We start from the raw sequence: 21,629 nt of genomic DNA, 5'->3' as shown, positions 1-21,629 counted from the left end.
AGTGGGGAGAAACAGTGGCGATAGTAACGAGAGGTAAGAAAACTACTACTTTTATTGGGCAGGATACTGAACACAAGCATAATACAACATAATATTACCAGTTCATTGATTATTTGATAATCCATTAATCATTTAAGTTGTTAATCAAAGCACATGTGACAAACACTTGCTGCTTCCAGTTCCTAAGATGTGAAGATTCACTTTGTTTTTATATAGCAGGCATACAAATGACCTGCAGGGGGCAGCATTACGCATTTAGTAGTTTCCTGAAGAGAAGAAGACGAGCTCCACAATAACAAAGGTCTAAGATGGAGGAAGTTGTGTTTATCTTAATTTTGTCTAATGCAGTTCCTCAGCGGGATAAAATAGCATAAGTCATTTTGCATAATTTGTATACAGTCGTGATACAACATAACAAAATAAAGACACCTGCTGTATATCCAGCTGCAGTCGGCTTGTGGTGCTATCCTGACAGCTAGCCTCTGTGCTGCCAAGTGACGCACAAACTAATTACAACAGAGACCAAAGGTAAGCTACGACTGTCAGCACTGTTACAGCTGTTAGACGAAACAATGCAAATGTTACCGTGCCTACAGGTGTGTCTGCAGTAAACACGTCAGCAGTTTCAAGCTTGTATAAAACAGGCATCATCTCCAGGAGCAGGGTGGAAAAATCAGCCAAAGCGTTTGAGACTGTGATTTATAAATATCTAATCCACTCCATACATAATGAATCTATAGAAACACCAGACATCTAAAAAAAAAAAAGTAAGCATTTACAGCTAACTTTATTGTTGTATGGTTTTCAACATATAAAATTTAACGAATTAATCATTTATTTAGCAGCTATTTTATTTAAATCTGGACATAAAACATCCAGTGTGACATTCTTAAAACATCCAACCACTTACCTAACATGGGAACATTTTTCTTTGAAGACATTTTAAGCTACAGAAATGATATTTACCATATTAGGAATAAAACATTATGTCGGCACTTAAAAAAAAAAGAAGTGAAATGATATTTGGGTGACACGGTGGTGCAGTTGTTAAGCAAAGAGGTTCCTGGTTCAAAACCTGGCTGGGGCCTTTCTGTGTGGAGTTTGCATGTTCTTCTCTGGGTACTCCGGCTTCCTCCCACAGTCCAAGGACTCAGTAGGTTAATTGGTGACTCTAAATTTCCCCTAGTTGCCCCGTAAAGAACTACCCCGCCTCTCGCCCAAATAGCTGGGATATGCTCCAGTCCCACCGTGACAGATAATGGATGGATATTGATGTTTCCCTTCCATTGAAACTGCCACAATTCATAGAGGCTGTCAAACTGAATGATGTACTTCTGATGAGACGAGCTGTCACTTCCTCCACTGTGGCTTGTTCTCTGTTATGTTTCACTTCTGCTGCACACTAGTCCCAAAGATGCAGATGTTGTGCAGAACAGCTGCTGCACATATGATGGTGCATGCCCTCTCTGCATCCGTCCTGATTTAACTATGCAAGAAAAAAAAGAAGTAATTAGTTTATCTATATGCAGTAGCTGTGCATCATCCTGTAACATTAGTCTCTGATAACCTGCACCAGTTTAAGTGTAGGCTAAAATAAATAAGTGGTTCCCAGCTAGTGTACATAGTTATATTACCTTTCCTGCTCTACTGGAGTTTAAAAACTTAAATCATGTGTGCGTTGCAGTGGTTATGGAGGTGGATGAGATGGAGACGAGAATCTTGGAGCTGCATTCTGTGGAGAGGGCCGAATCTGATGAAGAAAGAGGTGATGGTGGTGGTAAGCACATAGTGTCATAGTGTCATTTTAAAAATGAAAACATTGTAGCTTTCAACCAAGTTGAAGTTTAACCTCAATATCCAAGAAAACTAGGTCAACACCTAGTGATTGGTTGCTCTGTGTATGATAAGCAGTAGTCTCTCTGATATGAATTCCTGGATATTAAATGTTAATCTGCAATAGCAGAAGTAGCACCACATGACATAGTTATGCTACGTTTAAGTCAAAAAAATAAAATAAAAATGTTGCAGTTACAAGAATTAAACTTCCCACTCATATCATCAGATGTTTGGTTTAAGAGAGAACCATTCTGATGATCTATTACCTCCTCCTGCTCTTTCATTTGTTGCAGGATGTCTCTCGTGACTCACTCTTTATTGAGTGTTTTGTAACTTGGGACTGAACGCTCCACCCGTGTCTCTCTGCACATGGAGAGTTCGGATGCAGAAGCACCGCAAAGAGCTGCCCACTTCCTTTCAACACCCACATTACCAATTGCGCTGTTCTGTTTTATTTCTTCCCACTTGCTGCAGGCGAATCTGTCAAAAAAACACAGATAATCTATTCTAAACAATATAAATGATATATATTATTTGATTCTGGTAAGATGAAATATGCATCCTGTCCTGGCCAACCCTTTTGATTTCTCTGCCCTCGATTCTGCCTCCATTCCCCTGAAAAGCCCAAAGTGATGCCATTAAATTCTAAATAAAAAATATATTTTATTCACTTTCATATATGATGCAAACAAGCTCCAAATCCATAAATATTTGACATGCTGTAACCAGCATATATTTAGTGTTATTGATCCAAAAATGTCTCAAATAACAAAATAGTTGCTTATTAATTGTTTGTTTGTTGCCAGTCACAATTTCAACCATGTTCTTTTCTTTGCAGAAAGTATGTCTGCTTCCCCATGGAAGTCTGTTCCCTCCACAAATGAAACTCCAAGGAAGAAGAACAGTTCTGACTCTCTCAGGGCCCTAAAAGAAGCAGTGGTGGTTTTGACCAGACTCCCTGAATATAAGATCAGCGCTCTGCGACCACCGACGCCTGAGCAGTTCTACAGTGAAGACGAATCCCTCAGCAGCTCTGATTCGGATATGGAGTCGGAACCTGAAGGTGATTCTTTTTTCTTAAAGTCTTAAACAGTAAAATTGGAAAACCCAGCAAGAGTTTAGAGAGTTTAATGCATGGTAACTTTCTGCACACCTAACAGTACTTACAAACGGCCTACAAAAATAAGAGTATTTAGCTCATTTAAATATCTTTATACATTTATCATTTATTTGCTCCAAAGTCTGTTTCACATCACTAGAGTTGTAGCTGAATAAATAAGGGCTTGTATCTGTACTTTTTATCGGAGCACTCCTTTTTTTTTGTGCGGCTGCTCTCAGTGCTTGGTGCAGTGCTGGAGTCGTCACCGGCGCTCCTTTTCAGGCAACTAACCAAAGGGCGTGACTTGTCACCTCCATAAACAAGAAAATGGAGATGCTTGTTTTGGGTGTGCCGTCCTATCTGGAGCTTTTTTTACACCACCATTTTTAAGCTCATCTATTCAAACTATGAGGGCGGTGCTCACACTAGTGCTTCATTTATGTGCTCCTCCTGCACCCTGACTGTAGTCAGATCTACTCGTGCCCTAATGATGAGGCATTGATATTACAAGCCTATTAAATTACACATTCACACAGTCAGCGATGTTATTTAATGTTACAGTTTGATCTTCATTTGTAAAATATGCAAATCTGCTGCCAGTAGACTTGTCCATGTTTTCAAGCGAGTAACACTATCATGTATTTATTTCCCTAAAAATTCCTATGACAGGTCATTCATATTTAACAATCCTTCCAGCTCATTCATTTTAATATACACATTTTGTGTTTCTCCACAGTGTCAGAACCAGCCGCTGTCATAATATCATCAGCTTTCGCCCACTGCTCTGAAGAAATCACAAAGGTCCGTCCTGATTTGCCAGACGAAGACGTCAAAGTGGACATGATGGTTCTGGCAAGGAGAAGACACATGAGATGGCAGCGGGGAAAAATGGTGGAAATAATAACAAGAGGTAAGAAAATTACTTTTCAAAACACGCTCTGTATGTACACCTGGATTTTTAATCTTAAAAACATTCTGGAAAATGTTCATGTGTTGGTAGAACCACATTAGTTTGAATCATACTGAAGCATAAAACGACACAATGGTGACTTTACCAGCTTCACTCACTGACATTTTGTTATTTGCAGAAGATGGACGGTTGAAGTACAAAGTAAGTTTTAAAGAAAAGGGGAAGAGCCTTGTGTCTGGTCACCACATCGCCTTTGACACCACACCGAGGCTGGAGCAGCTGTATGTTGGTGCTCGTGTGGTGGTCAAGTGTAATGATCGAAAGTTCCGGTCTGCTATATTGGCAGAGCTCCCCAGCAGAAAGAACCGACTAAGGTGTGTTTTCGAATAAGGAGTGGAACTAGTACCTCACAATTTACTACAGAAAATCCAAACACCTTAGTAAAGATTTGATTTCATGTGAAATATTTACATTTTTCAGGTTCTTGGTCTTTCTGGATGATCACGTTCCGGTTTATGTTGGTTTACCTTTACTTCACCTGGTGTGCAGACCATGTAAGTCTGTCTCTTTTCACACTTGTGTGTGTTTTTTCACACCTGAAGCCAAGTGTCCTGTTAGAGTTAGAGACTCTAAATACTCAAGTCATGTCCAGGGTGTTTATGTACCTCTGTTTTGGAAAAATACGTTCCATTTTATATTTCATCATATTTTGGTCAGAAACTTTCATGTTTCATTGCAGAGCAAAGAGTGGGTTCCTTTTTTGTTTATTTCATGCACGCACAATCATTGTGTCCCAAATCCATACTACATCCTAAATGTCATAGCATACTGTTTTATAAGCTAGTCAACAAAAAATATATTTATTATATTTACCAAATGCTAGAAGAAAGTAATACGATGCAATATCAGATGTCCATTGAACACAATAATGAGAGTAACAGACTCTTTCTTCGTTTTCTGACAGTGGAGGATGTATCAGAGAGCATTCCAGACGGCCCTCACAAGTGTTTCATGAGGAGATACCTGAAGGACTGGCCGTGCCCACATTTAATCCATTACACCGCTGGACAGACCCTGAATGTTGAACTCAATGGAGTCCAGCAGAAGTGTGAGGTGCAGGTGGTTGACAGCAGCTTGATACAGGTCGTTTTTCAGGTCAGTATTAAACAGTGCTATTGTGTGAACTATTGATGTTCTTTTCCTGTTACATTTAAATGTAATGTTTTAATCACTCTCAGAATAATCAACACAAGGAGTGGATTCATCGAGGCTCCATACGACTTGAACACATGGCCAGATTTTTGGAGTTGCAAGCAGCGCACGAGGATGATTCAGACTAAAAGTCCACAGACAGAGATATTAAAAAAGTCATATCTGTCATTATCACCCTAAAGTTATGTGCCAGTTTTTTTGGGAAACAGTAATTGAACCATTTCAGCTCAAAATAAGACTTACAATTATGAGAGGAGTGTGTGTGGGTTTTTTTTTTTTTAAATGTTAATAGGGTTCTGCATAATTATGCATAGAAAAAATACTAAAGAATGATAATTTTCAGTTTGTCCAGAAATGTGAATGTATTTTAACACAACTTTTGGCAGAATATTAAAGAAGCTGTAAGTTCAAACAGGCATGTCGCAGACAAGAATATTAGCCTTGTCTTCTATTCTTTCTTTTTTTTTTGTACTGTGTTACAGATGAGGCCTGTTTTGATGGTTGAAATTATTCATTTAATCTAGACTTTGTATTGAAATATGACTGATTGAATGTTGAGCTTTGAGTTTTTGGAAGCTGCTGTGACAGTTAACTATAAACTGTCAAATTGAAATGCTTTTTTTAATGTTTATATGCTTCAGTAGTGGGATTTTACTGCATGATAACATGTCCTATTGTTTTCAGTCTTTTAAGTTGCTAAGATCTTGGAACAAATTATCCACCCAAACAAGTCAGAGATTCTTTATTCATGTTAATTCATGTGCACTTAAGAGCTCAACTCAGTCTCTGACTTGCCTCCGAACATAAAACTAATGAACCATTAGCAAATATAAGTTCAGCCAAATCCCCCGCTCTGTTCCTCGAACCAGTAGCCCAGGCTGTCCTGAAATCAGCTAATCATGACCCTATTCTTCCCAGCACCTAACACTGCATTTCTTTGTATGCAGATGATATACTGCCCTTTACACAGAATGTCCTTTAATCTTTTCCCCCATCATCTACACGTCTTTAATAATTCCAGCCAGATCTCAAGGAAAATCGACAAAATTACATTTATTTGTTCTTTTATTCTTTTTATTTATCAAAGATAACCCCTTGAGATGTACCATCTCATTTTCGAGGGGGTCCTTACATCCAATTGATACCTTCATTCCACCATATTCTGTAACAGTTGTCCTAAGTTGGGAGGACATCCAGCATCATTCCCTCAGTGGAGCAATAATGATGTACAGACTTTATATTTTGGGGGACATTTCAAGACATTCAGAAGCACTTTAACTCACCTAAAGCTTTGTTTTCTTCTTCTCTCTGCAACTTTTCACAGCATTGCACACCAGTGGTGGGATGGCCGCTCATCCTTTTCACATGGCACTGACTAAGCCATTCAGTTGTCTCTACTACTGATGCTGTCCTTCCATTATAAGTGTGTGGAAGGAGGACCTGTCATCTAATGATACCAATCTGAACAACTAATTTGGCACAACACACTGCTATCCTCTAGATTCTAGAGGATAACTTTCTAGAGTTTAGAAAGTTAGCCACTTTAATAAGTAGGGAATGGGGGGAAGATGGGGATTGTGGTATCTTTTTTTGTGTACGTGTAATGTATATTAACTTGTAAGTGTCGCCTTCATTTCCAGAGATGTATAAAGAAATCTAAGTTCTTAACCTTGTTCAACTTTGTCTTTTTTCTGCTGTGTGCACCATGCCTAACACCTTACACATTATAATTGATTGTCATGATTGATGTGCAGTAAACATAAATACATACAGTATGTAACCTTCATTCTCTACTTCCACCTATCTAGTCCATATTTATCGGTTTAGTTTCATACTTTCTAGGAAACAAATCGTAGCTGGATGGACATTACTGCTCCAGACAAAACTAGTAAAACAGGTAAAACAACAACATGCATGACGCATGCATGAAGACATCGAATAATACATGACGTATACATTTTATAAATACCAGAGGAGTGGAGAGGACATTCAAACCATTTGTTACAAATCACATACTATATATATATATTATATTATATTATATTATATTATATTATATTGTATTGTATTGTATTATATTATATTTTAATATATTATATTATATTTTAATATATTATATTATTTATTTTTAATTCTGATCTGCGTTTCGTTTGCTGAACAACAAGTGACAGAAATAGAGAATTGGTATTTTTACTGTCGGTGTTATGGACACGGGGGCAGCCGTGAGCTTCTTATGACTTGGCGCAGCAGAATGACGTAGAAATCACTGGACGGCGGAAAAATACAGGGATACGGGGGCGGGCTATACAAAGGTAAGACTTGTGTCCTGTGTGCTAACTACATGATCCACTTACAAGAAAACAATGGTTGAGGACTGAGAGTTTGGCAAATGTATGTCGGGTATTCTTCCCCGCTAAATTCAAAGCCATACTGACCTGACCACGTGTAAGTTTACTCCTGTGTGTTACTTCACTTGTATGTTTGATACAAGAAGACATTTGTGCATCCATCAGTTGTGTTGCACACTTGGACTTCTAGGCGTGCATAAGTTCAAAATAAAACTTGGGTTCGTTTCTCTCCACGTACACACATGCACATTAGCATAATGCTGCACACTGTTTACATCTTCTACCGACGTGCACCCCTGTATTGTCCACAGTTCCTGTATCAACTTCATTCATAGACACCACAAACGTACCTGATCAGAAAGTAGCTGCTAATGTGAATAAAATAAAATCCTTTGAGGCTGCTATGCCTGGTTACATTGCCTAATGCCTGCTTGCCCAGCTCCGGTTCTGGCACCACTGGCTCCACTCACCACCGGTGTTTCGGTTTATTCCGTGACCATGTAGTTGTCCTCATGAATGCATCTTTGTTTAGTTTTTACAGTACAAATGTCAAAAACGTATCTGATTCATCTTTTATGTTTTGTTTGACAGCTAGATTTTCTCTTTCTGTTTCAGCAGCTGTCTTAACTACAGCAACCACAGACGTATTTGGCTAAGTCACCAGTTAACAGGGTCCCTTGTTAAACACTTGTAACACCGGTAACAAACTGAGCTTACATTAGCTAACAGCAACTACAGTTGTAGTTAGTTATAGTCTGTAAATCACAGCGAATTGAGGTGGAGCAGCCGAGGAGGACATCAGAGGGAAAACTAGAAAACATTTTCTCCATTAAAGAAGGTTTTTAAAGCCTTGTTACATTTCTTTTTTTTTCTTTTTTTTTTTTTTTTAGTTTGCTGTACATTTGACCTTTTGTGCATTCTCTCAAACAATGTGTGTTGCAGTGATTATGGAGGGAGATAAGATGAAGATGAGCAAGGAGGAGTTCCAAAAGTGGATCAGAGCGGAGGTAAAAAACAACCTAAGATCCACAGATGTGTATGAGAAATGCAAAATGCTGCAATCTCTGCTGGAAAAGAAGAAGAAACAGGCTGCCCAGCTCCACAGGCTCTACAAGTAAGTGTCATATTTACTCTATGCTCTTGTGTCGGCCTTCTGTTGGGACCATAATCGACTATTTTGTTCTGTTTGGTTACCCCCATGGACACGATTCATGGTATATCACCATTCTATATTACTTTTAGGCCCTTTTTAAGCCCATATACATATACACAGTATATGCAGGTGTTGTTACACAGGACGAATATGACTCCATTTATAGGCCACATAAGCATGTCTGTCTGCCACCCAGCTCTGAAATGTACTGGCATCTCTGCTCTGTGTAGTCTGAAAGTTCAGTGCTCATCATCATCAAATAGAATGAAGTTATTCCCTGAGCCACACTTGTTAAACTACAGTACTACAGCACACTTGTGAAATACAAACGTCATCGGGCTGTTCACTTTGTTGTCAAGATCAAGATCGAAATTGACTTTATTGTCCCACATTGTGAAAAATGTGGATTCTACAGAAAACAGGCAGAAAACGTGTAAGAATATAATGATGGAAACACATGTTTTATTGTTAAATAGATAAAGTGCAAAATGATGCTACATTGGAAAATGGTCCATTTTAATATCAATAAATCAATAAGTAAAAATTGAGCTTGTGACTCTAATTGTATCAAAGAAGAATGTACTTTTATTAAAACCATCAAATTGATTTATTTGATTTATTTCAAAGTGTCGAGTGTACTGGTCCGTTTTCTGTACATAAAGTGCAGTTGTCTTCTTCGTGTTCTGATTCATGTTGTCTTTGTTGTTGATGTCTTTCAGTTCTGTGGCAGCGTGTGAGGCAGTTGTGAAGAAACAATACTCTTTGCTGGGCTGGGAGTACAGAGACACAGATTCTGATGATGATGAAGATGATGATGAAGATGATGATGATGTCATGACAGACTGTGGTAAGATTGAAATCATTGCACTCTTTATATTGTTTTTAACCACACACAACTGACTTATTTTTATTTGTTTTTACTTTTTTGTGACCTGTGTTTTTTTTGTTTTTTTTTCATTTTGTAGGAAATCTATCCCCACGTGAGGTAGTTCTGGATGACACTCAAGCCCCCAGCTTTCCAAAAACAAACAACCCTTCTCCTCTCTTACCAAAATTTAAAGACAGTCAGAGTGTTGATAGACATAATGGCAAAACAATCACTAGCCAGCTAAAGAGAGAACCAGTAGTGGTCTTGACCAGACTTCCTCCACGTATGATTACTTTATCATGTCGGCGAAAATCTCAGAATTACGTCAGTGAAGATGAGTCTGCAAATGATTCGGATGTTCAGTGGGTAGCGGATGGTGCCTCAAGTTATTCAGATGATTCCATCTCAAATGAAAGAACTGGGTCAAACAAGAGGAGAAAGGTTAAGCAGGAGAAAGAGAAACCTTCAACAACCCAAACCAGCACAAATACCAACACTAACAGTGACGAGGTGAAAACATCGACACCACCAGGAAACACCAGCGGTAATGACACCATATACCAAAAAAACACCATACAAGAACATGAATTCCCCAACCACTAAAATTCTCCAACCCCATAAAACCTAACTTTCTGGTCTGATGTAAAATGGTAGTGGTAGTGGAGTTCCTCATAAGTTAGGCTGTCAGATTTCTTCAATTTAGGCTCGAAAACTTTGGTTACTCCATTTTATCAAGTCTGCTGACCCACATCTGATTTGAAGTTAATGCACCTTGTAGATGTTGGCATCGACTGATTGACTTTAGCCTGCTAACTACTTGATTACCTTAGTAAATAACAGTATTGTAGAGAATAAGATGAAAACTTTTACAATGACCAGACAGTTTGCTGTTTCATGTTTTGTAACTTTAAATGGCAAACAGTTCTGTTATATTGGACCAATCACAATTAATTGAAATGACAATTAATCACAGACACCATGACTGTTGATATTTAGACCTCACTTATTCGGAGAAACTTCTTATCTTTACATTTAAAAGAAGTATGTAGGTACGACCAGAAATTGTTTTGATATTAACATGTTGTGCTTCTTCTCCACTAACAGGAATAAACTTGGTGAGCACTGTAAATATCACTGTAAACATGAAGGTCCTGGCCAGAAGGACGGCTCTGAGCTGGCAACGTGGGAAAGTTGTTGAACTGGTAACAAGGGGTAAGAAAAGAGTTCAGCAGGTGCAGCACATTTGTCTTCAATTTGTCAGATCGGTCATGCACTTGACAGGCAAGTGCATGACCTAGGCTTTATTGGATTACAAAGTTTGCCAGTGTTACAAATGATATGCCCTGTGCAGCTCATTATGACATTCAGCAGCTTCTAACTGTGTCAGAGAGGAAGAGAGAGTTGGACAAACAGTTTGTACATCCTTACTTATCTTTTGCACAAAGTTTCAGCAGATCCACACAGATATTTGGGTTTGCTCATGAATCAATCTAGCCGCCACAAATCCATATGACAGTGTTTTAAAAAGGGTCTTTGTGAGTGTTTTTGTTTTGTCGTTTTGCAGATGATGGTAGGCTGAGATACAAGATCAGTTTTAAGAAGAAGGGGAAAATTGTAGTCTCTGGTCACCACATCGCCTTTGACCACATGCCAAGGGCAGACCAGCTGTTTGTTGGCGCACGGGTGGTAGTCAAGCGTGAAGCTAATGAAGATGAGGAGCCACGGTTTTGCCCTGGTATCGTGGCAGAGGTACCCTGCAGAAAAAACAACATGAGGTTTGTGTGTCTAATAGTTAAAACTTTTTCCTTGATAAAAATGTATGGTTTGATTCAAAACTTACTTTAATTTTTTTTTTCTCCAGGTTTCTGGTTTTTATTGATGACCACACACGGGTGTATGTTGGCTTACCTTTACTTCATCTGGTGTGCATACCGTGTAAGGTTTTTGGAAACTCCTCTGCCCTAGTAGACCCAAACCAGAAATCAGCTACATCACTTCTCAAATCCTATTATGATGACAATTATTATACTTTAGATCCACGTACATGCTTGTGCTAGAGTTTTAGGCTTTGAATTGAAAAGAGAATTATCCTTTGCTTTTTTTTATGTGTGATGCTGCTTCTTTCCTCAAGCTTCATCCTCTAAACTTCACCAAATCAAATCTTATTAATTCATATTTTATTTCTATATGTGTGTATTTGGAAGAAGATATGATGTTTTATACTCTAAAGAAATACTTTTATACATTATAAGCAGGTGAAGTGGAATTAGAGTGACAGACTTTGTTTCCTTTTCTCATGACAGTGACGAATCCGTTGGATGACATTCAAGATGAAACCCACAAGAATTTCATGAAGGAGTACATAAAGGACTGGCCTTACCCACCCAGTACATGATTGTACAGAAAACGTAGAGTTAACAAGTTAAATGGATTCTGGCAGAGGTGTGAGGTGCAGATGTTCGACTGCAGCTTGATACAGGTTGTTTTTGAGGTCAGTACTAATAAACATCATTGAAATTTTGAAATTTTTTTGTGTTTTTTTCGCCTAAACTAATTGTGTGCTTGGAACAACTGATTAATATGATGGAATCTTTGGAATTGAAAAGGAGGTGAACCAGAATAAATCATCCAAAACAGTCGGCACACTGATAAGACCATGATAGTGTGAAGAGAACCGGGTGCTTTATTCCATGAAGGCACTACTTGAATTCAGTGAAAGCTGCCCACCAGGCACATTAACTGAAAATATTTTATGCATTATAATTACTATTATTATTGCAATGCAATATTTGTTCATGTGTGTATACATATATATATTTTTGAATTCTTAAATAAAATGAAATTGTCTTATTTCTTTCAAGATATTTTAATTTGTTCAAAAGCATCTATTCTAGATGTACATGAAAATAAAGACTGCACACTTTGGAACCTCATTTCTACTACTATATTTATAATTTTACTGAAAGTCGAAATTCTAAAACGTTGACAACTAAGTCAAATCAAGTCCAGTCAACTTTATTGTCAATGCTGCTGTATGTACAGGACATAGAGTATTGAAATTTCGTTTCCCTCTTATCCCGTGCAAACAGCATAAACATGACATATAAAATAAGTAAAAGATGTGTATATATATATATATATAGATGATAATATATATATATAATAGATAATATAATATTTATAATATTGTGGGTTGTGGGGTGTGGTGTGGTGGGTGTGTGTATTGATATATAATGTGTGTGTGTATATATATGATAATAGAATGTAATGTGTCTAATATGGTATAATATATATGTGTGGTAATTTCTCTAAGACTATAGAGATATATATATATATACACACACACACACACACAATAAAAATATACAAATCTTAAATGTAAAGTATATGTATGGCTATATAGCGGCATGGACAGAATTTACAGTATTTACAGTATCCACAGTGAGTCAAACAATTATGTCAACAATGAAATAGTGATTATTAAGTCCATTTTATGAGAAGTAATAGTTAGAAATGACTTTAAAAGTACAAGGTAGCAATTCAAAAAAGTTTAATTGTGATTAAATGCACATAATAAGCCAAACATCTGGCTAAATAACACTTATCCATCAGTCAGATTTTATTCTAACTAAAGCTCGGCACACTCGCCCCTTTTGAATATGAAATGTATGATTTGGTTGGCAGTGCTGCGGGCTCGGGGTATGGCGCTCAGTCGTCATCTGTGCTTGTTTGTGTACATTCAGGACTGAGTTAGACTTCGGGCGCAGGGAGGCGTGAGCAGCGCCAGTCTGAACCAGAACTCACGTTAGCTGTAAAGAGGAAACAAGCTGGCTGCTAGCGACGGAGAGCCTTGAACATCGGGCTAGCAAGAAGATTAAAAGAGGAAAACTGGAACGCTACCACGGATTTCTTGTGGGACAAGCGTACAGGCCTCGCTGCTAAAACGGTAAATATTGCACACGAGCACAGTGCGTGCCGTTAAACGGAGACCGAGGACGGTTTGTGCCGCGGCTAGCTGTTTGGCTAGCTGACGAACGCAGCTAAACTAAGATGGCGGCCAAATTATTTACATTTGCTAATGTGGCTAGCGGAGCGTGCTAACAGGCTGTGCGTCGCTCGTCGGTTAGTTTAGCTGCCTCGACTTTAAAGCTGTTTTTCTTTAAAACACTGTCGTTTGAAATGGGCACAGTGTCTCGTGTTAGCGCTTGTAATTACAGTGTGTACTGAAACTGGCGGCGTTGGAAACGCGTCGTCTTACACGGTGAGGGGAAAAAATAGCGTCTATAACTTGGGACGGTGTTGTGATATGAATCTAATGTTAGCCTGGTTAACGCTTGTCTGATAATAGCGGATGGTTGTCATTAGCCGTGTATTTATAATCATTGTGGTCATTGCAGTTTGGCGCTAAAGTGCGTTCACGCTAACCAGCGGTGAGTTAATAGTTAAATAGGATCGTTATTAAAATGCATACGCGCATTTTAACCCAGGCCCGCCGCAACAGTTGTCTGCATGGCTGCAACTATATATCAGCCAGCTCTGACTCTTCTTTGCTTCACATCGATGCTGTTGGAGTGTTGACCTGTGTGTTTCTGAGGTCAGCTGTAGCTCAACACTTTGTGCCAAGTTTATGCACCGTGCTGTTGAGCTGTTTTTCTTTTTCTCAAGTGCATCTTCACTGAACGGTTAAATGAACGTTTACATCTTCACAGCTGAATGTTCAGGATGGTTGTTGGGTTCAGATTAGATTTGTTTATTTTTGTATCACACATCTTGACCTTTTGCAAGACGCTCACAAATCAGTCTGGCAGTGGACAGCTGTGAACAGGAATAGCTGTGAAAGCGAGTCTCCTTAATTACAAATAAAGTGCTGCAATTGTAGGAAAAAAAATCATAAACTTTATAATGTGTTTTGCTATTTTTTTTAATTTTTATAATGTTTAATTTGTTCCTCTTATAATCCACCAGATGCCTCACAATCGACGATACTCGTCTTCGGACAGAGACAGTCGAAGCAGCTACCAAGACCGTTACAGAGACCGAGACAGAGGGCGAAGACACCGGCACAGAAGGTCGCCCACTTATTCATCCAGTAGTGACAGAGACAGAGACCGAGACAGAAGAGGACGGGGACACAGACAGGAAGGAAGTTATGCACGCTCAAGGAGGTATGTTTGCTAAGCTGAACGTGTATTTTATTATACCATCTCTGCATATCTTTCTTTTTTTTTTTGGTGTGGTTGCTCATCAGCCTCTGTCCTCTGATTCAGTCGTAGCTATGACAATCGCTCCACGGAGCACCGGCCATTTGACCGAAGATACTGCGAGGGATACAGACGCCTGGGAGATCAGAGCCGAGATCGAGACCGTGACAGAGACAGGGAGCCACATGGAGCAGCTGAAAGTTACTATCCACGCGACTTCTCCCCAAACATGTGCGACTACCGACGTGGCCGAGAGAGGGAGCGCGAGCGGGACGAGTCGTACCGGCGGAAAGGCAGCAGGCGTAAGCACAAACGAAGGCGGCGTAGAACCAGGTCCTATAGCCCATCCTCCTCGGTGAGTACAGCCTGACCTGAGATTGTGTTTTAATTCTCCTCACCCTTCTCCTCCCATCTCTGTCTCCTCCACTCAGCTCTTTCTGTCTCTCTCTTTAACCATTTCTTCCTCACAGCTCCTGGAATTGGTAAGTAGTACAATCTTTATGATTTGCTTTTGTTCTGTCAGAAGGGTTTTGTTTTCTTTCTTTTTTTTTTCTTTGCTTAAATTGGCATTTCCTTTTGGCAGAGCATTTTCATTTTTATTCAAACACTTTTTCTCAAGTTCGTTAACGATCAACCATTAATTCTTGCTGCTCTTCAGATACACTTCCACGACAACTTTCTATTATTTTCCTTTTGAAAGCCTTGTTACACCAGGCCACGCTTAATTCAGTGTCAGTGGCCTCTCCATTCGTTACATTTTCTTTTGTATGATGTCAGTTGTTCTGGAAAAGGCCTAAATGTGTACAGTAGCAGTTGGTTGGCCACTTTAGTGCAGATAGGCTGAAAAAAGTGAAAATGTTCTACCAAACATCATGATAAATTTAAATTGATGCTGGTTTTGTTAGAGTTTATCGACATTTCAAATGTTTTAGATTTGTTAAAATGCTTCTTGCGTGTGGCTCTTGTGCGACCACACCTTTATATTAAGTAGTATTAATTTAAGTGAGCAAGGGGTTGGATTTGATATAGCATATATGTTGGGGGTTATCTTATCTTACATATGGTCCTCTCATTTTATTTTCCATCTTGTTTAATCTGAAACCTGATAAGTTTAAAATTAGCTATATTACTGTTTTGACTTGGTTTTGCGTTGATGAATGGATTTGCCAGTTGCTTCCTTGTTTGTAAGCAGCTGTGGTTTAAAGGTAGAGGGGGGAGAGGAGCAGAGGACAACATGTGATCTTTGACTTGTTCCCTTGCACTATATCCCTATCGTTATATATTTCCTTCACGTGGTGTCATGCGTGAATCGCCCCATGACCACCAAACCCACCTACAACCACAACTACATCAACTACCACCAACACCACCCTCCTCCTCCCTCCTCGTCTACCTGTGCCGCCTGACGCCATGGCTGCGGCTGCCCCTGAAAACCCCCCTGTTCCCTCTGGTCGTGTCGTGACCTGCTGATGGCGGTCTGGGTGTGAAAACAGCGGAGCAACAGCCGGACACGGGCACTGAGTGTGAGGGACGACGAGGAAGGGCACCTGATCTGTCGGAGTGGGGACGTCCTGCAAGAGAGATGTACTCACTGCCACTACTCTATCGTAACCCTTCTCCATATGAGTATTAAAGCATAGAGCATTTACATGACATGGAAGTGCCTGATGATGATGATGCCTTGCTAGAATGCTCTTCGCTCTAGCTGAAATAGCAGGGTGGATTGCAAAAATGTTGGAGATTTTGAGAGGGACTTTAGATACCTTCTCCTTTTTGTTCTAGGATTTTAAGCTGTGGAGCATTTTCTGTGTTTCACAGGTCACATGACTGACTTTCCTAAACATAGAATCCCATTTGCAGCTGTTCGTCTCTGTTTGGTTTCAGATTAAAACTTAGTTACAGTTTTAAATCTGTAACTTAAGATAGCTATTTCCCACAAGGTGTATTTCAGGAACATCTAACACACACATCACCTATTTAGTCTTTCTCTAGCACAAACAGCACACTAGTAAAATTCTATTACCACATTTGTCATTTTCCGGATCATACATGTTTTTAGTAGGAGTAGTATCCCTGCGTCCTTTTAGGCAAACACAGCCACATCTTGAAAGGATGTGCCCTTATTTGGCTGCAAATTTGTCATGAAAGGAAAGGGAGCGCTTTACATTTGCCCCCTTATCTTCTTCACATGTATCGTAGTGTTACGCATAGATTACCTCAAAGTGTTTCAAACCTGCCAGATTGAATAGGCAGCCATTTGAAAAAAAGGGGATGGGCGCTAGAATCGGTCCGCCTGTCTACACTTTTGCATTGTGTTGTCCCGCTGAAGTCCACATGTCTAATGTTCCTGTTCTTTCTTTCCCTCCCCACCCCACTCTCCCTCTCTCTTCCCTTTCTGTCTGTGTTGTGTTGCAGATGAGATCGTCAGCACTTTGGGGGAAGGCACCTTTGGGAGGGTGATGCAGTGTGTCGACCACCGCAGGTGTGTTTGACTTCACGCTAAAAAAACAACAGCTGACAGCCTCTGGGGTCCTATTTCCAAGACCCCTAGGAGGGAATAGCTGCTCACTGTGCTTGATCTCTAGGAACAGGTGTGCTTTGTGTCGTGCCTCTCAGGAGTTAGACCTGAACCAAATGAGATGAGGATAAGAGTAATAACATCCACATTCAGCATCCATTTCTGCTGCCCTTCATGTGCAGTTTACTCAAGGCAAATTAGCTCTGCTGCATCTTATCCTTGTGTAACTGTTAGACTCATTGTGGAAGCTGCGTTGTCTCGTGACAGTGCCACATCAAGCAAGTTCATTTTCACAGGCTCATAAAAAAGTGACACCTCCCTATTGTTTGCTTATTGCAAGTATTGACTTTTCATTTTTCCCACCTTATAGCTAACACTGAGGTCAGATACTCTGCTGTCATACACATATTATTAAGTGTTTGTCTTTTTACAGGGGAGGAGCCCATGTTGCTCTGAAAATTATCAAGAATGTGGAGAAGTACAAGGAAGCAGCTCGCCTGGAGATCAATGTATTAGAGAAGATCAATGAGAAGGACCCTGATAACAAATTGTGAGTTCTGACGGAGTATTGCGGTACTGCAGTTAAATTCTTACCCATAAGTCACACTGCCTGCCCCAAACACACTGTCTGTCTGTATAAGAGTAGTACTGACTAAGTATCAACTAGCTCTGCTCATATTAGTATGTTCAGACATGTTGCATGAGATCAGTCTCTATTAAAGTGTTTTGATTTGTTGCCTGCTGCGTCACTAAACCTCGTGTATTCTGTTTATTTTGCAGCCTTTGTGTACAGATGTACGACTGGTTCGACTACCACGGTCACATGTGTATTTCCTTTGAGCTGCTAGCACTCAGCACCTTTGACTTCCTCAAGGAAAACAACTACCTGCCCTACTCTATTGGCCAAGTGAGACATATGGCCTACCAAATCTGCCTCGCTGTGAAGTGTAAGTTTTTCCTGTTTTGTTATCTTTTCTACGATATTTTTTTAATTTATTTTTTTGTCTTAATCTTCCTAAAATGATTGCTATTTTTGTGTAGTTCTGATGCTTCTTCATCAGTTGTCTACAAATGGCTGAGTGGCTAACTAATAGCCTCATCTACATTGTCTGTGATAGACAGCCTGCAGCCACACGAGGGCATTATAGAGCCAAAACCCAGGCGGATGGGTGCATCTATTAAACTTATTAAGCTTCTCAGGAGGAAGATTCTGCTGTAATGTAGAATTTCCGTCTCAGATGTCGGTATCTACATGTGTTCTTTGTGTATTCACTATGCTAGACATTCTTCTCCTGTTCTCGTTTATATTAAATGTATCATCAGCATTAAACCTTGTAGCATGTCTCATCTAATCTAAAAGGAATTTCTATGAGCACACTATGATCAGAAGATGGCTTGTGTAAAGTCATTTTGAAATCATTCAGTGGAACCTAAATGATTAACTCTTGTTTTTTTCTCTTGTAGTTCTCCATGACAATAAGCTGACACACACAGACCTGAAGCCTGAGAACATCCTGTTTGTCAACTCAGACTTCACAATGTCCTTCAATGTAGAAAAGGTAAGCTGTCGTAGAATACAAAGGACAAAAGTGAAAAACATTTTTTTGTCTGCAGGCTTCAGTGTTTTCTTTCTTCCAGAAGCGAGAAGAGCGGACGGTTAAGAGCACGGCAGTACGTGTGGTGGACTTTGGCAGTGCCACTTTTGACCATGAGCACCATAGCACCATTGTGTCCACGCGGCATTACCGTGCCCCTGAAGTCATTCTAGGTGAGGATGTCTACAGGCTATAAAAAAACATCAAAACACTTTTTATTTCTTGGAAACACACACACTGACAGTTCATTGTTGAAGAAGAATTGCTCATTTGAATAATTTTATGTGCTGTCAGCAAGAATGAACCCCAGTCTGGAGTAGTCTCCACATTTGGCACTCTCTCGTTTAATCTTCATGTTTTCATCCTTCAGAGCTGGGCTGGAGCCACCCCTGTGACGTCTGGAGCATTGGCTGTATCCTGTTTGAGTACTACCTGGGCTTCACCTTGTTTCAGGTACAGTGGCACCCTACTGCTGTCAGCAGGCTGCAGCCGAGACCTTAACTTCAGTCAGTTCTAATTTAAATGAGAATCCTGGGCCTGATTTTCTATATAGTCTTTGTAGAAATTTGATCGCTTGGCCTGTATCTTACCAAACAGTCAAATATGTTAATTTGGTAGATGTTAACCATTGGTGTCCTTTTTAACTCCAGTTAAACCATGAGTATTTTTGTCTCTTCCTCTTTTCTGCTAAATCATGGTTGCCTAACTCGTATTTCTTTCAGACTCATGATAACAGAGAGCATTTGGCCATGATGGAGAGAATTCTTGGACCAGTGCCCTCGAGGATGATTCGTAAGACGAGGTGAGCGAACATAAAACACACAAGTCTGTAATACTTGGGAATACACAACATACATAGAACAACACAGCTCACACTGATCTCTGTACCCTCTTAGGAAGCAGAAGTATTTCTATCGTGGCCGTCTGGACTGGGACGAGAGTTCCTCAGCGGGAAAATACGTCAGAGAAAACTGCAAACCCTTACGGGTAAGATCAGTACATGAGTGAAAAAGGAAGAAGTATGGTGTTCAACAAGGCTGAAAAACAAACTTGTCTTGTTTTACATTGCATTTCCTCTCTCAACATTGTCAGTATTCCTCTTACTCTTCCCCTTTTTATCATCCTTTCCCTCATCAGCGGTACTTGCTGTCGGAGGCGGAGGAGCACCACCAGTTGTTTGACCTCATCGAAAGCATGTTGGAGTACGAGCCCTCCAAGAGGTTGGTGCTAGCTGACTCCCTCAAACACCCTTTCTTTGAGAACGGGGGGATCAGTGAGGCAGCGGGCAGCAAGAACTGGGAGGGGAACCGGGACATCAGCCGGTGACCCGCGAGCCTCCAAAGACTGAATAACAGGAGATCAAGTCTTTTTATATGTGGAGCAGGTGAACTGTTGAATCAGTCGGAGCAATCAGATGCTCTGTCGTTTGTCAATAAAGCATGGACACCTTAAACTTCTTGCTCCTCCACCCTGCCACTCTGACGTCCACCTCTGCGGCCTCGAGAGGCATGTTTTTGCAGCAGAGACCAAAATAACCCACGAAAGACTGGAAAAGAGTCAAAATATTTTTTTTCTAGCAGTCACAGCCTCAAAAGTAGCCCTCTATGCAGCTCCTGTCTTCCTTTTGACTTCGGAACCACCTTCCTCCCCTCCATCCGTCCGTCTATTATTTTCATCAGCATGTATAGAAAATAATCCACCTTTCTAAGACAAGAAGCACTACAACAACATCAGTTATACAAACACTCCGTTTAGGACAAGAGACGTCTTCCGATTCTGAAGTCGAAGGAAAGGGCAGAAAGGAGATAGAGCTGTATATGCAGCGCAAGTCCTCACAGACGTAATTTTAACATGGAGACATGCGAGATATTCCATTATGCTGACATCAAATATTCAAGTAGGACATCATATTTCCTTGGAAATTGCAAGTATCTCCAGCAGAGAGAAGCGTCCCGAGTTTTTGGTTATATTTTTGTTAAGTGAGCACTTGCATTGCATATGTTTCTTTTTTTATGTATAAATGGATTATCCCATATATGGAGACTCTTGCCCTTAACCTCCGGTCGTTATTATTCGCCTATGAGATGATAATGGTGATGGACACTCCACACACGGGCCTCTAATGCCTGTCTTATTGATAGATATGTTTGTTCTGTTATGCAATGCTTTTTGAGTGTGAGAGTACATGTGTGTATGTGTGTATATATGTGTGTGTGTGTGTGTGTGCGCGTGTGCGTATAGAGGTGAGAGGTGACACGTTCATCTTAATGTATTACTCAGTGGCTTCTTAGTAGTTCATGATTAGTCATGGTTAAATTCTCACACTTATAAAACATGAACTGCCTTTTCCATGTGTGATATGGTCCGACTAACGTCTCTCCATTGAGGTTAAGCACACAGCTCCTGGTGGTAGCCAATGAGCCACACACAACTCCTCCGGACAGTATTTATTTTAAGTTCTGATAGGTCATAGTGTCTGCCCCCACCCGTACATGACGTTTTTCTGTTTGTTTGTTTTTTTTGTATGAAATTAAAGCGTATAAAACTGTACATATGTATGATTGTGTAGAATTAAAGTTAAGTCCTCCTTGCCAAAGGCTTATGGTGCTCTCAGTATCGGTTTGGGCCTCTGGTAACAAAAAGGGTGGCGTTCTGTCTTTAAATACCATCACAGTGTCTGAGTCCATCTCTTACCTCACTGACTAATACCACTGCTGGATGCAGTGTGAATGTCCAACATGCTGTCTTAAAAAATGAATACAGTTACCTTCAGTGCCTCCATAAAATATTTATTAACATCTATGGGCTGATTGCACAGCAGATATTTTGACATGTAGCAGGAAACTCACTGGTGTGTTAATGAGGCTACATTCCACTTAGGGAAGGTCC

General features: G+C 40.0%; 3 protein-coding genes across 6 annotated transcripts; all 3 read left to right on the top strand.

The window, feature by feature from the left end:
* Window positions 1-253: 253 nt before the first annotated feature.
* LOC104929075 (histone-lysine N-methyltransferase SETDB1-B) lies at window positions 254-6,725 on the top strand. The gene is made up of 8 exons (XM_019264170.2): window positions 254-528; window positions 1,685-1,777; window positions 2,675-2,899; window positions 3,672-3,845; window positions 4,024-4,219; window positions 4,326-4,399; window positions 4,810-5,000; window positions 5,084-6,725. The coding sequence occupies exons 2-8, from the start codon at window positions 1,690-1,692 to the stop codon at window positions 5,183-5,185; spliced, it is 1,050 nt and encodes a 349-aa protein (XP_019119715.1). The 5' UTR covers window positions 254-528; window positions 1,685-1,689; the 3' UTR covers window positions 5,186-6,725.
* A 1,498-nt stretch (window positions 6,726-8,223) lies between these two features.
* On the top strand, window positions 8,224-12,159 carry LOC104929074 (histone-lysine N-methyltransferase SETDB1-A-like). The gene is made up of 8 exons (XM_027286247.1): window positions 8,224-8,243; window positions 8,348-8,519; window positions 9,278-9,405; window positions 9,524-9,970; window positions 10,531-10,638; window positions 10,991-11,201; window positions 11,288-11,361; window positions 11,730-12,159. The coding sequence occupies exons 2-8, from the start codon at window positions 8,353-8,355 to the stop codon at window positions 11,819-11,821; spliced, it is 1,227 nt and encodes a 408-aa protein (XP_027142048.1). The 5' UTR covers window positions 8,224-8,243; window positions 8,348-8,352; the 3' UTR covers window positions 11,822-12,159.
* Window positions 12,160-13,129: 970 nt separating this feature from the next.
* On the top strand, window positions 13,130-21,290 carry clk2a (CDC-like kinase 2a). Of its 4 annotated transcripts, none has more exons than XM_010743503.3 (13): window positions 13,130-13,372; window positions 14,392-14,591; window positions 14,694-14,982; window positions 16,121-16,211; window positions 17,043-17,109; window positions 17,579-17,695; window positions 17,926-18,092; window positions 18,610-18,704; window positions 18,784-18,913; window positions 19,111-19,193; window positions 19,463-19,542; window positions 19,637-19,727; window positions 19,878-21,290. In XM_010743503.3, the coding sequence occupies exons 2-13, from the start codon at window positions 14,392-14,394 to the stop codon at window positions 20,064-20,066; spliced, it is 1,599 nt and encodes a 532-aa protein (XP_010741805.2). In that variant the 5' UTR covers window positions 13,130-13,372; the 3' UTR covers window positions 20,067-21,290. The 4 variants fall into 4 exon arrangements, with proteins under 4 accessions (XP_010741805.2, XP_010741807.2, XP_027142047.1 ...); XM_010743505.3 differs by lacking the exon at window positions 13,130-13,372 and adding an exon at window positions 13,470-13,687; XM_027286246.1 differs by lacking the exon at window positions 13,130-13,372 and adding an exon at window positions 14,181-14,301.
* The last annotated feature ends 339 nt before the right edge of the window (window positions 21,291-21,629 follow it).

Source organism: Larimichthys crocea, chromosome XIII (genome assembly GCF_000972845.2).
Source record: "Larimichthys crocea isolate SSNF chromosome XIII, L_crocea_2.0, whole genome shotgun sequence".
Classification (NCBI taxonomy): domain Eukaryota; kingdom Metazoa; phylum Chordata; class Actinopteri; family Sciaenidae; genus Larimichthys; species Larimichthys crocea.
Note: the sequence above shows the minus strand (reverse complement) of the source record. Positions and strands in the feature narration are given on the sequence as shown.